This window comes from Desmodus rotundus, chromosome 7 (assembly GCF_022682495.2).
Source record: "Desmodus rotundus isolate HL8 chromosome 7, HLdesRot8A.1, whole genome shotgun sequence".
NCBI lineage: Eukaryota > Metazoa > Chordata > Mammalia > Chiroptera > Phyllostomidae > Desmodus > Desmodus rotundus.
Genome location: NC_071393.1, coordinates 24,544,482 through 24,556,749, shown reverse-complemented (window position 1 = coordinate 24,556,749; position 12,268 = coordinate 24,544,482). Strand labels below are relative to the sequence as shown.

At 49.1% G+C, this 12,268-nt stretch overlaps 1 protein-coding gene across 6 annotated transcripts in view; it reads left to right on the top strand.

The window, feature by feature from the left end:
• ARHGAP32 (Rho GTPase activating protein 32) overlaps window positions 1–11,556 on the top strand; it is a 260,668-nt gene extending 249,112 nt beyond the window's left edge. For all 6 annotated transcript variants that reach the window (XM_053927526.2, XM_053927524.2, XM_053927525.2 and 3 more), the window contains 4 exons: window positions 1,557–1,628; window positions 3,464–4,342; window positions 5,031–6,001; window positions 7,265–11,556. In XM_053927526.2, the coding sequence (XP_053783501.1) occupies window positions 1,557–1,628; window positions 3,464–4,342; window positions 5,031–6,001; window positions 7,265–9,520 (4,178 nt within the window). In that variant the 3' untranslated portion in view covers window positions 9,521–11,556. The remainder of the gene's footprint in view (window positions 1–1,556; window positions 1,629–3,463; window positions 4,343–5,030; window positions 6,002–7,264) is intronic.
• Window positions 11,557–12,268: the final 712 nt, after the last annotated feature.

Sequence of the window (12,268 nt, the reverse complement as noted above, 5' to 3'; positions counted from 1 at the left end):
TGGCCCATTCACGTGGGGAGGGGAGCTGGCGGCAGAAAATAGCAGCTTTGACTCGGGTTTTGAAGAATAAAGGCACTCCCATTCAGGACGTGGGAGTGAGGCGTGTGCCTGTGCGTGTGTGAGGAAGTCGAAAGAACTGGGCTGAGTAGTAAGGTACAGAAACAGGTTCGGGTCCCTGTACGCTTGCCGAAGAGTTTTGGTTTTGTCCTGCATTTTGGGGGGGGGTTATTGAGTGGCCTCAGCACGTTACATGACCAAGTTTGGATTTAAGAAAAATGACTTCAGGGACAGTGTAGGGAATATACAGGAAGGGAATTAAGACTGGAGACTGGACAGTGAGTTAGGGGACCGTTACCATCATACAAGCAAGAAACGCGTATCTGGAATACTCAGTGGCAGTGGGAGTGGGAAATAGATGTGACAGACACTTGGGAAGCAGGTTCCACAGTGCTGGGGGAACCAAGTGACTGTGAAGGGTGAGAAAAAAGGAGGGACAAAGACAGTTTTCAGGTTTTGATGAAAGTGATGAGGAGGGAAGAGAAACACCGTGTTTATTTTGAACACAGCGAGTTTGGCACGCCCGGGAGAGGCTGGGTAGTGTGGGTCTGCAATTCAGTAAAGGTGTTTAATATAACTGGACGTGCAGCCCGGGAAGTCATCAGTAGCCGCTGAGGGTGAAAATCCCAGAGATAGAGCTTATGGCCCTCGGAGCCCCTGTTGAGTGAGAGAAGGAGGTTAGGGGCTGACTTCCGGAGAAAAGCAGTGTTTACAGGAGTGGAAGAGGCAGCCTCGTCCCAAAGGAGAGTGAGAAGTAATGGTGGGAAAGGCAGACGGAGAACAAAGGAGATGAGTGCTGTCCCCCGAAGTAATGGAGGAGGAGCCTGGAAAGAAAGTGTCGGCAGTATTGAGTGTGCCAAGAGGTGAAATAGGATGAGGATGTTTAACAAATCAGGTTCTACAGGTCTGTAGTGCCCGAATAATGTCCTACGGTTGCCATAACAAGGTGCCACAAATTGGGTGGCTTAAAACAACAAAAAAATTGTTTCCTTAAAGTACTAGAGCCTAAAAATCTGAAATCAAGGTATTGGTAGGGCCATGGTCCCACTAAGGAATCCAGGGACAAATCCTTGCCTCTTCCAGCTCCGGGTGTCACTTCGCATCCCTCTGCTTGTGGTGGCATCACTCTGGTCTCTGCCTCAGTCTTCATGAGGCACCTTCCTCTGTCTCTCTGCGTGTACTCCTCTTAAAGGGACACCACCCCAGTCACTGGATTTAGGGCCTACCCTGAATCCAGTATGGCGTCATGCTGGTCTTCAGGAAACGTAAAAGGAAGACGTTTTTCCTCAAGTTCATAATCCTTTCGAAAAAAGACTTTTCGTAGAGGCAACCAATGGAGAACAATACGTTCTATAATAGGATGTGAAATTGAATGTGATTGTCAGTGTACAACTGAGCATTCATGGAAGTTTAAGTACATGGAGAGAAAAATACTGCTCCCTTTCACTGCGTACGTAACAACGAATAAAGCTTCACACTATTTGCTTTTGATTCTTAAGGTGGCAGGGCAGAAGGAACCCTCCGTTCAGCTAAAAGTGAAGAGTCCCTTACTTCTCTGCATGCAGGCGATGGTAAGATCAAAAGCGTGAATCACTTTGTTCTATATTTCACAGAAACCAAAACAAGCATATTTTATAAACATATGCTTCGTAAGTAGGCTACAGACCATCATGTATTAAGAATACTGGCATCTGTTTTGTATTGTCCACTGATGTTCAGATATGGTACCAGCCTTTTATTTGTTTGGTTTTGACCTACTTGCTATTCGGTTTGCATAAAAAGAGGTGAAACAGTTCAAGTTAACCATTTATAATTATGAATGCCTAGTGAAGAGTTGTATTGTTAGTATTTCTTTACATTTCACAATGAGAGTACAGTGTTGCAAGGCATAAAATTATGCAGTTTGGATATTGACCAGTAGTCTTTTGTCTGGAAGATGGCTAGCGTTAAAGTTCGTAGATCAGCTCGATTGCAGGCCACCCTCGTTATCTGAGCACAGTTGGTACCGGGAGAGGTGAATCTGCTTGAAATGGGGACCAGAATTTTATGCTAAATAATGAAAAAAGTCTTTATTATAACTTGAAAAGCAAAATGAAAATAAGTTTGAGCTTCTATCTGGTAAAGTTGGGTTATTGTTGCAACTTTGTACTAATTTTTAGAATGAACGAACGACTTCTTTAGTATTGACTGGAAAGAAAACGGAACCTTTTTGACAAGACCGTGTAATAGCAAATAGGACATCCTGTACTTCATTTTTGGCTTGTGCAGCAGGACTGTAAAGAAGGCCCCTTTTACAAAAGCAGCCGAGAGCTGCACTGATTTCCCGACGGCTCTTTTCAGTCCGCTGGTGTTCACCTCGTGCTCTTTTGAAGCGTCCTGGATGGCGTCATCCTGGTCAGCTTTCTCATCCTCAGTTACTGACTGTTCCGACTGCCACGTCCTCATTGGCTGTGACTGTGTCTGTGATCGAGACATCTTTGCAAGTCACTTTCGTCGGGTACCTAACCTCTTACGGGTTTTCCAAGATCTTCCGTTTCACGTTAGATACAGGAATGCTTCACAGAACAATGTAGTGGGCTGGGTAGTATCGAGCAGAAAGCCGTATTTCAGTAGGGATTAATTTTACACGTGGCCAGAGCATTCGTGAATGTTTAGGGTTAACACAGCTTCTGCCTCTTTGTAGTAAGTACACGTTTACTGTGGCAGTTCCGATAGTTGTAGTCGAATGCAGAGAGAGGGGGCTTCCATCAGGTGGGCGTTCCGTGATGTCATAAAAGTGTGTGATTTGAAAAGTCACCACCACTTTTGAGGACTGATTCTGCCTGAGAAACTTAATGCCTATTCTTAAGGGGGAAAATGAAAATTATTCTTGTTGAAGTGTCTGAAAGGAATCCCTTACTAAATATATGTTAATTTTGTAGGAGACTGTAGAGATATTTTAATTGAGAAGTCTATTTTTTTTAGAAATGCGGGTGTCAGGAGGACTCTTCCCCACCAAAACCAAAACCAAAGACTCCTGCTGCTGGTCTGTTTAACGTCCTCTTCACAGTGATGCGTTCCGCCTCCCGAGTCCTGTGTGAGACCCGTGATAAAATAAGACAAAAAGAAATTAAAAACGTGCCTGAAGTCACAGCAAGTGTCAGTGAGGGACCAGTAATAGAACCCGAGAGCTCTGAGTCCCGTTTCCTACCGAAACCACAACCACTGTGCTCTCGCTCTGGTTATGTCAAAGGTGTTTGCTAGTTAGCATTGCGTGTGGGTGTTTCGTCTGGGTGCCCCAAGCGATAATTCCCTAAAAGAAAATGAGAAGTAGCACGGTCTTGCCCCACATGTGCTAATAAGTAGGCGACTTGCGGCTTTGTGCACCTGTGACCTTTGTGCTCAGATGTTGTTATCCCTTTGCCAGGTGACTCCAAGCTGTTCCGACCCAGAAGACCCAGATCCAGCAGTGATGCGCTAAGTGCCTCCTTCAATGGAGAGATGCTGGGGAACCGCTGTAATTCCTACGATAACCTGCCCCACGATAACGAAAGTGAGGAGGACGTGGGGCTGCTTCACATCCCAGCCCTGGTGTCTCCGCATTCCGCCGAGGATGTTGATTTGAGCCCACCGGACATTGGAGTGGCCAGCCTGGATTTTGACCCGATGTCCTTCCAGTGCAGTCCGCCGAAGGCCGAGTCCGAATGTCTGGAGAGTGGTGCTTCCTTTTTGGACTCCATGGGGTACTCCAGGGAGAAACCAAATACCAATAACAAGGATACAGAAGCAGGTGGTAGCCAGTCTCAGACTCCAGGAAGCACTGCAAGTTCTGAACCTGTGTCTCCTCTGCAGGAGAAACTAAGCCCGTTCTTCTCCCTGGACTTGAGCCCAAGCGAAGAGAAGTCGTCAAAGCCATCCTCATTCACTGAGAAGGTTGTCTATGCTTTCTCTCCAAATATTGGACGGAAATTAAGCAAATCGCCTTCTATGAACATCTCTGAGCCTATCTCGGTGACCCTCCCCACTCGGGTGTCGGAAGCAATTGGTGCAGCCTCCGCTACCCCAGCCCAGACTGTGTCCTCTCCAACCTGGAACACAAGTGTGGACGCAAGTGCTGTCACAAGTAGATCCCCTACCCAGGTAGGAAAGGCGCAGACAAACGAGAGAGAGGCCCAAGAAGGGCGCGAGTCTGAAGTCCAGCCCCCGGAGCAGGAGGCTGCTGCCGGAGCAGAGTCGCCGGGAGAGGAGGAGCAGTCCGCCTCCAGCAGTCAGAGTAAGGCTGTGCCTTGTGGACAGACTCAGACAGGTACCGTTTGTTTGCCTCCGTTCTTTCTTTAAGCTTAGAGGGACCTTCACTCCTGTGTGCCATCTGTGCCTTGTAAGAGAGAAATTGGCTCTACACGTACCCTTTAATCGAAGGAACGTGGGTCTGGGTGGTGCTGGTGGCTCAAAGCCTTAAATTAAAGTCAAACAGAAATCTCGCGATGGGCCGGTGGTGCTGCTGCCAAGCTCCATAAAGTCCCCTTGTCTCTTTGGACAGTCAGAATTCGCGGATTTTTTTTTTTTTGCACAACTTCGTAGCCCTTGATTCTGTTTTCTCTTCTAATAAAATACCTATATTTTAACCTAACATGTTAACCAGCCAGCCTACACATCAGATGTCAAAACTATCCTAAACCATCGCAAGCACTCGCAACTTGTTTCCTAAGCAATCTTTTCTGAGCCAGATGAGGCACCCGCCTTTTTTACCCCCGTCTCCGTAGCAATTCAAGAGGAGATTGCAACCCTTAAACGCTGTTTGTTTCCGCTTTCCTTCTGAACCAGATGTGTTTTCTGCAGCATTTGCATGTGGGATGGAAGAACACGGATTGCCACTTTGAAATATGGAAGGCATCTGTACTTTTTAGTGGTCAGACGGGGAGTGTTGGCTTTCCGTGTATAGGGTAATACAAGCTACCTTTTCACTCTCATTTTTTTTCCTAATTTCCCACCAGGAGCAGTTCCCCATGACCCCCCTCAGGAGTCCATTCCTGTCAGTTCAGTCTCTCTTATCCCGCCGCCGCCGCCTCCGAAAAATGTCGCCCGCCTGTTGGCGCTCGCATTAGCTGAGTCTGCGCAGCAAGCCTGCACCCAGCCCTCGAAGAGACTGGGGGCTTCGCAGTCTGCCCCCACAAACTACGGAGACCTCGCGGTGGCTGCAGCTGAAGACAGACTGCCGGGGTCCCACTCTCACGCTACGCCAGATAGAGCCTACTTCCCGACTGACAGGCCTGCGGAGCAGTTTGTCCTCCAGAGCAGTGCATCCGGGACCTGTGACCAGCTTGTACCTGACACAGCAGCTGTCAGGGACCGCACCCATCCCAGTGCGATGGAGCCTGGGGAGCAGCTCCAGCAGGCAGACTTCCAGCCCCATCGCACCTATTTACCTGGGGACCCAGAGAAGGCCAGAATCACGGCAGTTCCCTTAACAGAGTCCAAGTGTGACGATCACATCATTTTCCCTGAAGACCAGGCTGGGAAGACCACTGTGCTGACTGTCTCCTTTGCGGATCAGGACCAACCTCAAGTTCATTTCTACAGTGGAGATCAGCCTCCTTCTTATCTTGGTGCAGGTGTGGATAAGCCCCATCACCCCTCACAACTTGCAGACAAGTCTCCCACACCTTCTAATTTGCCTGGGGACAAAATCTACATTCCCTCCGGGTCCCCTGAAGAGAGTACCGGCACAGCCACCCTGGCTTACATGACAGTGGCTCCAGCAACAGCTGACATCAGCATCAGGGAAGCCCACTGGGATGTGGCTGAGCAGCCCACCGCAGCGGACTTTGCTGCCGCCACCCTTCCGCGTCCTCCCAGAACGAGCCGTCCCCTCCCCCCGCCTCCTTCCCAAAGAGCAGCAGAGCAGTTACCAGCTGTGGGGCAGGTGCAAGCAGCCACCAGCACAGGACCACATAATTCGCACAAGGTAAGGAGGGGAGGAAGCCAGTGAGATAAAATGTACTTTTTTCAAAGGTACGTCCCTTTTCCTGTGTCGTGTGGTATCTTTGAGTCAGATGAAGTCCTCTGGCAGGTTTCCCTGAAACATTTCCCAGGGGAGGTTTTTCTCTGATGCTGGTTTTCTCTTAAGAAAGGAGCAGTTACGCAATGACTATGGTTTAACTGGATCTGCTACCTGCTGCCTTCCTAAAGCATCTAGGTGGTTTTTTCATAGTGATACAAAGAAGCAGTAATCAAATGAGTCAGGCTGGGCTTTCGGTGTTGGGGCTGCAGGGGGTTTTTCTCCAGCCCCATCGCTGACTCATTGTGCCTTCGGGCAAGCGTGTCTGCCGTTACTCACGTCTGCCTCATAAAAGTGCTTTATTCTCAAGACATTTGTAAGACTCCCTGCCTTGCACACTTGTTGGAAGTGTGAGGTCACAGGACTTTTTTAAATTTTCTCAACAATAACTGGCAGATTCTGTAGTCAAGCTCGTGTTTTGGTGAGAGAGTGTTGTATGCAAAGGGCTAAGGTCACCTCCTAATTTTCTCATATTCTAACAAAGTGCCCCAGGTTTTTGTGGGCACCTTGAGCTGGAAGTACTTCAGTATCTGTCTTTAGCGGAGGACACGGTTTCTAGCAGCTGCTTCTCAAGAATTGCACACTTGCAGTGTTGCCGTGAAGCTTGTGTTTGGCCGCTGCTGCCATACACCAGGGTGGAGTAGATGGCAGGGGACAGACAGTGACCGACTGAGTCGAATGCCGCCTTAAACAAGTCACGTACGTTAACTTTCTCTAGACTTGGGGGCTCAAAACTGCTCACTGTGCAGCTGTGAGTCACTTCAAAACTCCCTCCAGGAAGAACCGACTCCTTTCATCAAACACAGTGGCCTTGGCCCCAAACCTGAGCTGGACAGATAGACTGCGTATGTCCTTCTAAGCCTCACGGTTATTCGATGAAACCTCTGGTCTGGCCTGCACATTTAGGTAATGCCATGGGCAACCTCATCTCACACGTAAAGCCCACCATAAATCCTCACGAAGGTGATGGCTGCTACACCCTGTAGCCACGCAGGCCATTTCCCAGCTGTGGGGACAGGTTGCCCTACTGTACTGTGCAGTGTGAGCACATGGGAAATTTCAGGCTGCTACCCCAATAGCCTCCTCTTGTGAGTTACAAATGTCATAGTGTTTTGAGTCCACGGAGGGGAGCATAGAAAACAAGCTCATAATATTACGATTTTTCAATAGGTTCAAGGAGTAGTTCCAGCTCCAGAGAGGCCACCTGAACCCAGAGCCGTGGACGACCCTGCTTCTGTCCTTGTCGGTGATGGCAGCACCACTGCTCCGTGTCCTGTCTCTGCTCCCGCTCTCCAGCCAGGCCTTCCTGAAAAGGTGTGGGAAGGTTCCAGGGCCCCGCCGCTGCACCTGCGTGCTGAGTCTGTCCCTGTGCACGCCCCCTGCGGCTTCACTGCACCAGCCCCCCCCACCAGGACAATGGAGAGTAAAGTTGCTGCTGCCATTCACTCCAGCAGTGCAGATGCGACCAGCAGTTCCAGTTACCATTCCTTTGTCACAGCTTCCTCAGCCTGCGTGGAGGATGTTTTGCCTTTGCCACTTCCTGTCCCACAACCGAAGCATGCTTCTCAGAAAACGCCTTATGTCAGCTTTGCGAGGCCTGATGCTACCACTGAACCCTTCGGTCCAGAAAACTGTTTGCATTTCAGTATGATTCCCAACTGCCAGTACCGCCCCCAGAGTGTACCTCCACATCACAATAAAGTGGAGCCCCACCAAGTGTATGGGTCCAGATCGGAGCCACCAGCCTCCATGGGCCCTCGCTATAACACATACGTGGCCCCGGGGAGAAGCGCGTCTGGACACCACTCCAAGCCATGCGGCCGGGTCGAGTATGTGTCTTCGTTGAGCTCGTCTGTTAGGAGCGGTTGTTACCCTGAAGATATCCCCCTGTACCCTACCATCCGGAGGGTGCAGTCTCTCCACGCCGCCCCATCCACCATGATTCGCTCTGTTCCCATTTCACGGACAGAAGTGCCCCCGGACGACGAACCAGCCTACTGCTCCAGGCCCCTGTATCAGTATAAGCCATATCAGGCCTCCCAGGCCCGCTCGGATTACCACGTAACTCAGCTCCAGCCTTACTTCGAGAACGGTCGGGTCCACTACCGGTACAGCCCCTACTCCAGTTCTCCCAGCTCCTATTGCAGTCCCGACGGAGGGCTGTGCGATGTGGACGCCTATGGCACCATGCAGCTGAGGCCCTTGCACCGCCTGCCCGGTCGCGAGTTCGCTTTCTACAACCCTCGGCTGCAAGGAAAGAATGTGTACGGCTACGCCGGCCTGCCTCCACGTCCCCGGGCAGCCGCGACCGGCTGTTTCTCTGGTAACGACCATAATGTGGTCAACATGCCTCCAAGCGCCGATGTAAAGCACACGTACACCTCGTGGGATTTTGAGGACATGGAAAAATACCGCATGCAGTCCATCCGGAGAGAGAGCCGGGCTCGGCAGAAGGTGAAGGGGCCTGTGACGTCCCAGTATGATAACATGACCCCTGCTCTGCAGGATGACTTGGGTGGGATCTATGTCATCCACCTGCGCAGTAAATCCGATCCTGGGAAAACTGGACTTCTCTCGGTGGCCGAGGGGAAGGAGGGGCGGCAGCCAGCCAAGGCCCTCAGTCCCGAGGGAGGCGACCGCTTCTACAGGAAGCACCCAGAGGCAGAGTTCGATAGAGCCCATCACCATGGAGGACATGGCAACGGCCAGGCAGAGAGACCGTCCCTCCCGCAGAAGCAAAGCAGTCTCAGGAACAGGAAGCTCCATGACATGGGCTGCAGTCTGCCCGAGCACAGGGTGCATCAGGAAGCAAGCCATAGGCAAGTGTGTGAGTCCAAAAACGGACCGCCCTACCCCCAGGGGGCTGGCCAGTTAGATTATGGGTCCAAAGGGATTCCAGATGCTTCTGAGCCCATCAGCTACCATAACTCTGGAGGGAAGTATATTACAGCAGGGCAGGAGTCTCTAAGACTGAACCACAAAGAGGTCAGGCTCTCCAAAGAGCTGGAGAGGCCTCGGGCGAGGCAGCCCCCTGCCCCAGACAAACATTCCAGAGACTGCTACAAGGAGGAGGAGCACCTCAGTCAGTCCACAGTCCCACCCCCTAAACCGGAGAGGAGTCACAGCCTGAAGCTGCACCACACACAGAACATGGAGAGGGACCCCGGTGTGCTGTTCCAGTACCAAGCGCACGGCAAGCGCCAGAGCGGCATGACCACCGTGTCGCAGTACGACAACCTGGAGGGCTACCACTCTCCACCTCATCCCCCGCGAGGAGGCTTTGGAGGAGGAGCCGTGGGGGTGTACGTGCCCTCCGGCTTTCCCCACCCACAGAACAGGACCTACGCCACGGCTTTGGGGCAGGGGGCCTTCCTGCCCACAGAGCTGGCCTTGCAGCACCCTGAAACACAGGTCCATGCAGAATGAGCCCCGAGAGCAATAGAGTTGAAGCAGCCTCTGCTGGACAGTGGACTGTTCTATTTTTTTTCAGTAACCAAAAAGATTTAAAAGAAAAAAGAAAGAAAGGAAAAAAGCTACAAATCCCGACCACATTAAAAAAAAATAGTAAGAAAAATAAATCACTATCTTTTTTCCCTTGCTGTTTCATTACCACCTCTTCATCTATAGACTCATTTTTGTCGTTAAAAGAGATCTGAATGAGTGTAAAGCACTGTGTTAAGAACAGTAAAAAAAAAAAAAATGTGTCACAGAGCATCCTTGCCATATAGAGCTAATCTGTAAGAGCCTGAGGACTGCCTTTACCTGCATTTGAATTTGACTTTGTCCTTCTTGCTATTTGCTGTACAGTTCCGAGCGTTTTTGCCTATTTCCTGGGATGCTGTTGCGTTTTCTTTTGCATTCCTATCAACTTTTTCAGTAGCCACGTCGCTCACCCACACTGACACTCGGTTTTTCTCACGTCGTTCCCCCATCTTTTGTGTTAAATTAGAACAGAGAAAAACTTCTCCCTGGTCCTTCAGATAAGTCTATTGAACATTTAGCAAATTATAGTTAAAAAATAAGGCATTAAGACTAAGCATTTAATAAAGAGTCATCATAAAATGTCAAAGCACTTAGACCCAGGCTGAGCCATATTCTTCTTGTTCTGATTTTGAGAGCTGCTCCCCTCAGTCCAGGGAACAGGCTCACATCGCTGTGGGAGAGCGTGGGAATGAAAGACTCTAGTCAGGCGGAAGTCAGCGGACACTGTTAGCACCAGAAAACGATAGCGATGCTTTCAATGTGTTGCCTGCCTCCAGTTATTTTTTTCTCTTAATAATTGGTAAATTATAATCCTACTAAAACATTTCATGCCATTTGTTTCCCTAAAGCAACTTTTTTCATTGAAAAACCCAGCATGGTTTGACTAGATAAACAACATGACTTCTCACAATTACAAATCTACGTGTTAACTTCAGTTTCTAAACCAGACTGCAGGTTTCCTGGGTATTCTTAATGTAGCTACGTATTACCTGTTCTAGAGCTGCAATAACCGTTCAGTACACAGCCCCATTTTACCTGCTGGAATTCTGGGCAGTTACCGCTTGGGTCCCAAGGAATTAGCGTGCTGCTCGCTCGCGACCTCTGCGATCACAGTCTACTGTGACTGCCGTCCACACCAGCATTTCAGGTATGGTTCTGATAACTCTGTAGACATGGTGAGCATGCTCAGGACCCAGAACTTTCCTTTGAAAGTTGCATTCCTGATGAGAGTTGGCCTAGACACCTCTAGCCCAACACGATTCCATTCCTCAGCTCACCCCAGAACGTATGTGCCCGACTGCCTAGCAAGGCAGTCCTGCATTTACAAAACGAGTTCAGATGGTCATTTCATTCCATGACTTTTAATAATACTTGATTTTTGTACATTCACATGTTTCCAATGCCCAGTTTGTAGAAGATGTTAGAGGAATCTCATTCCATTTACCGGGTGGTCGCTGCTCTGGCTTTTTAAACTTGGAATTAACTTTTATTTAGAGCAAAGGAAGAAATCTTTTAAGAGGCTAAATTTATGCTGCTGTTATTGCTGTGAATTTGTATAAAGATTAGGAGTCATGCCAGTTTTTTTTTTTAATTTAAAAAAATGTGATTGCATTTTAAGGATTTATATTTAGAAAAAGAAATAAAGTTTTAAGAACACATTTATATGTGAAGATATTCTATAAAGTTTTCTTTTGTTCCCCCCAGAATTGATTTGAGGGATTCAATAAAGATCACGGTAGAAATCCCGAAACACTGTGGAAATGCAGGCCTCTGCGTCAGAGGCGCAGACCTGGCTGGCGTACAGTCACCGCGTTAGGAAGCCTGGTAGGCTGCTGCCGCCAGGTGCTGGGTGCCGGAGTTTGGGCTTCGGTGAATGCACAGCACTGGTTCTACCTTGTTACCTTAACCTTCCTTTTATCAAGTAGGCAGCCCGTTGCCCCTGGGGGTCACACGGCCCCTGTAAGTTCCCACCAGCAGCACCGCCATTCGAAAAAAGCTGATGTGACAAGGACATACAGATGGCTTTAGTAGCAGGGTTCTTCCTTGATGTCGGTGACTTGGGATGCTAGTGAAAGACTTCACACCGTTTGTTCTCCCGAGGCAGTAGTTTTTCTCCCGTGTCAGAGGAAGAGCTCAGAAGGATGTGAGGTCCAGAAGGGTGTGGCTGAGGAGGTTCTGTCCAGCCTTAGTATCTGGGTTTGCCATCACACGCATTCACTCCGAAACTGAGGTCTGCTCAGAAGTACCAGGTTAGTTCCTCGAAGCAATTACTTCATCAGTGTCCTGTGGGCCTAGAAATACCAGGCAAATATTCTGATCACAGAATAACGACTCAAATTACTGGTCTGAGAGTGAAACACAAACTTCAGGTAAAATCTAGAGTTGTTTCACTCCACGTGTGTAGATACAGCCTTAACGTTGGGGTTTGTTATTTGAAGGACTTTGCCTGTATCTTTCCCTTCCTAATACTGTAGGTAGAACTTGGATGGCAAATCACTGTGAGCCAGGTTACCTCTGTGTAGTTCACAAACAAAGTGATTAAAGATGACTGCTTTCAAATTCCGACATGGAGCACTGTGGTCCAGGGAATGGAGTTGCCTTATGCATCAAACCCATAATTCTACTGGTATTTTCATATTCATGTCTCCAGACTTTTTTCTTTGGCAAAATTCTGATGCCACAGTGCGGTGT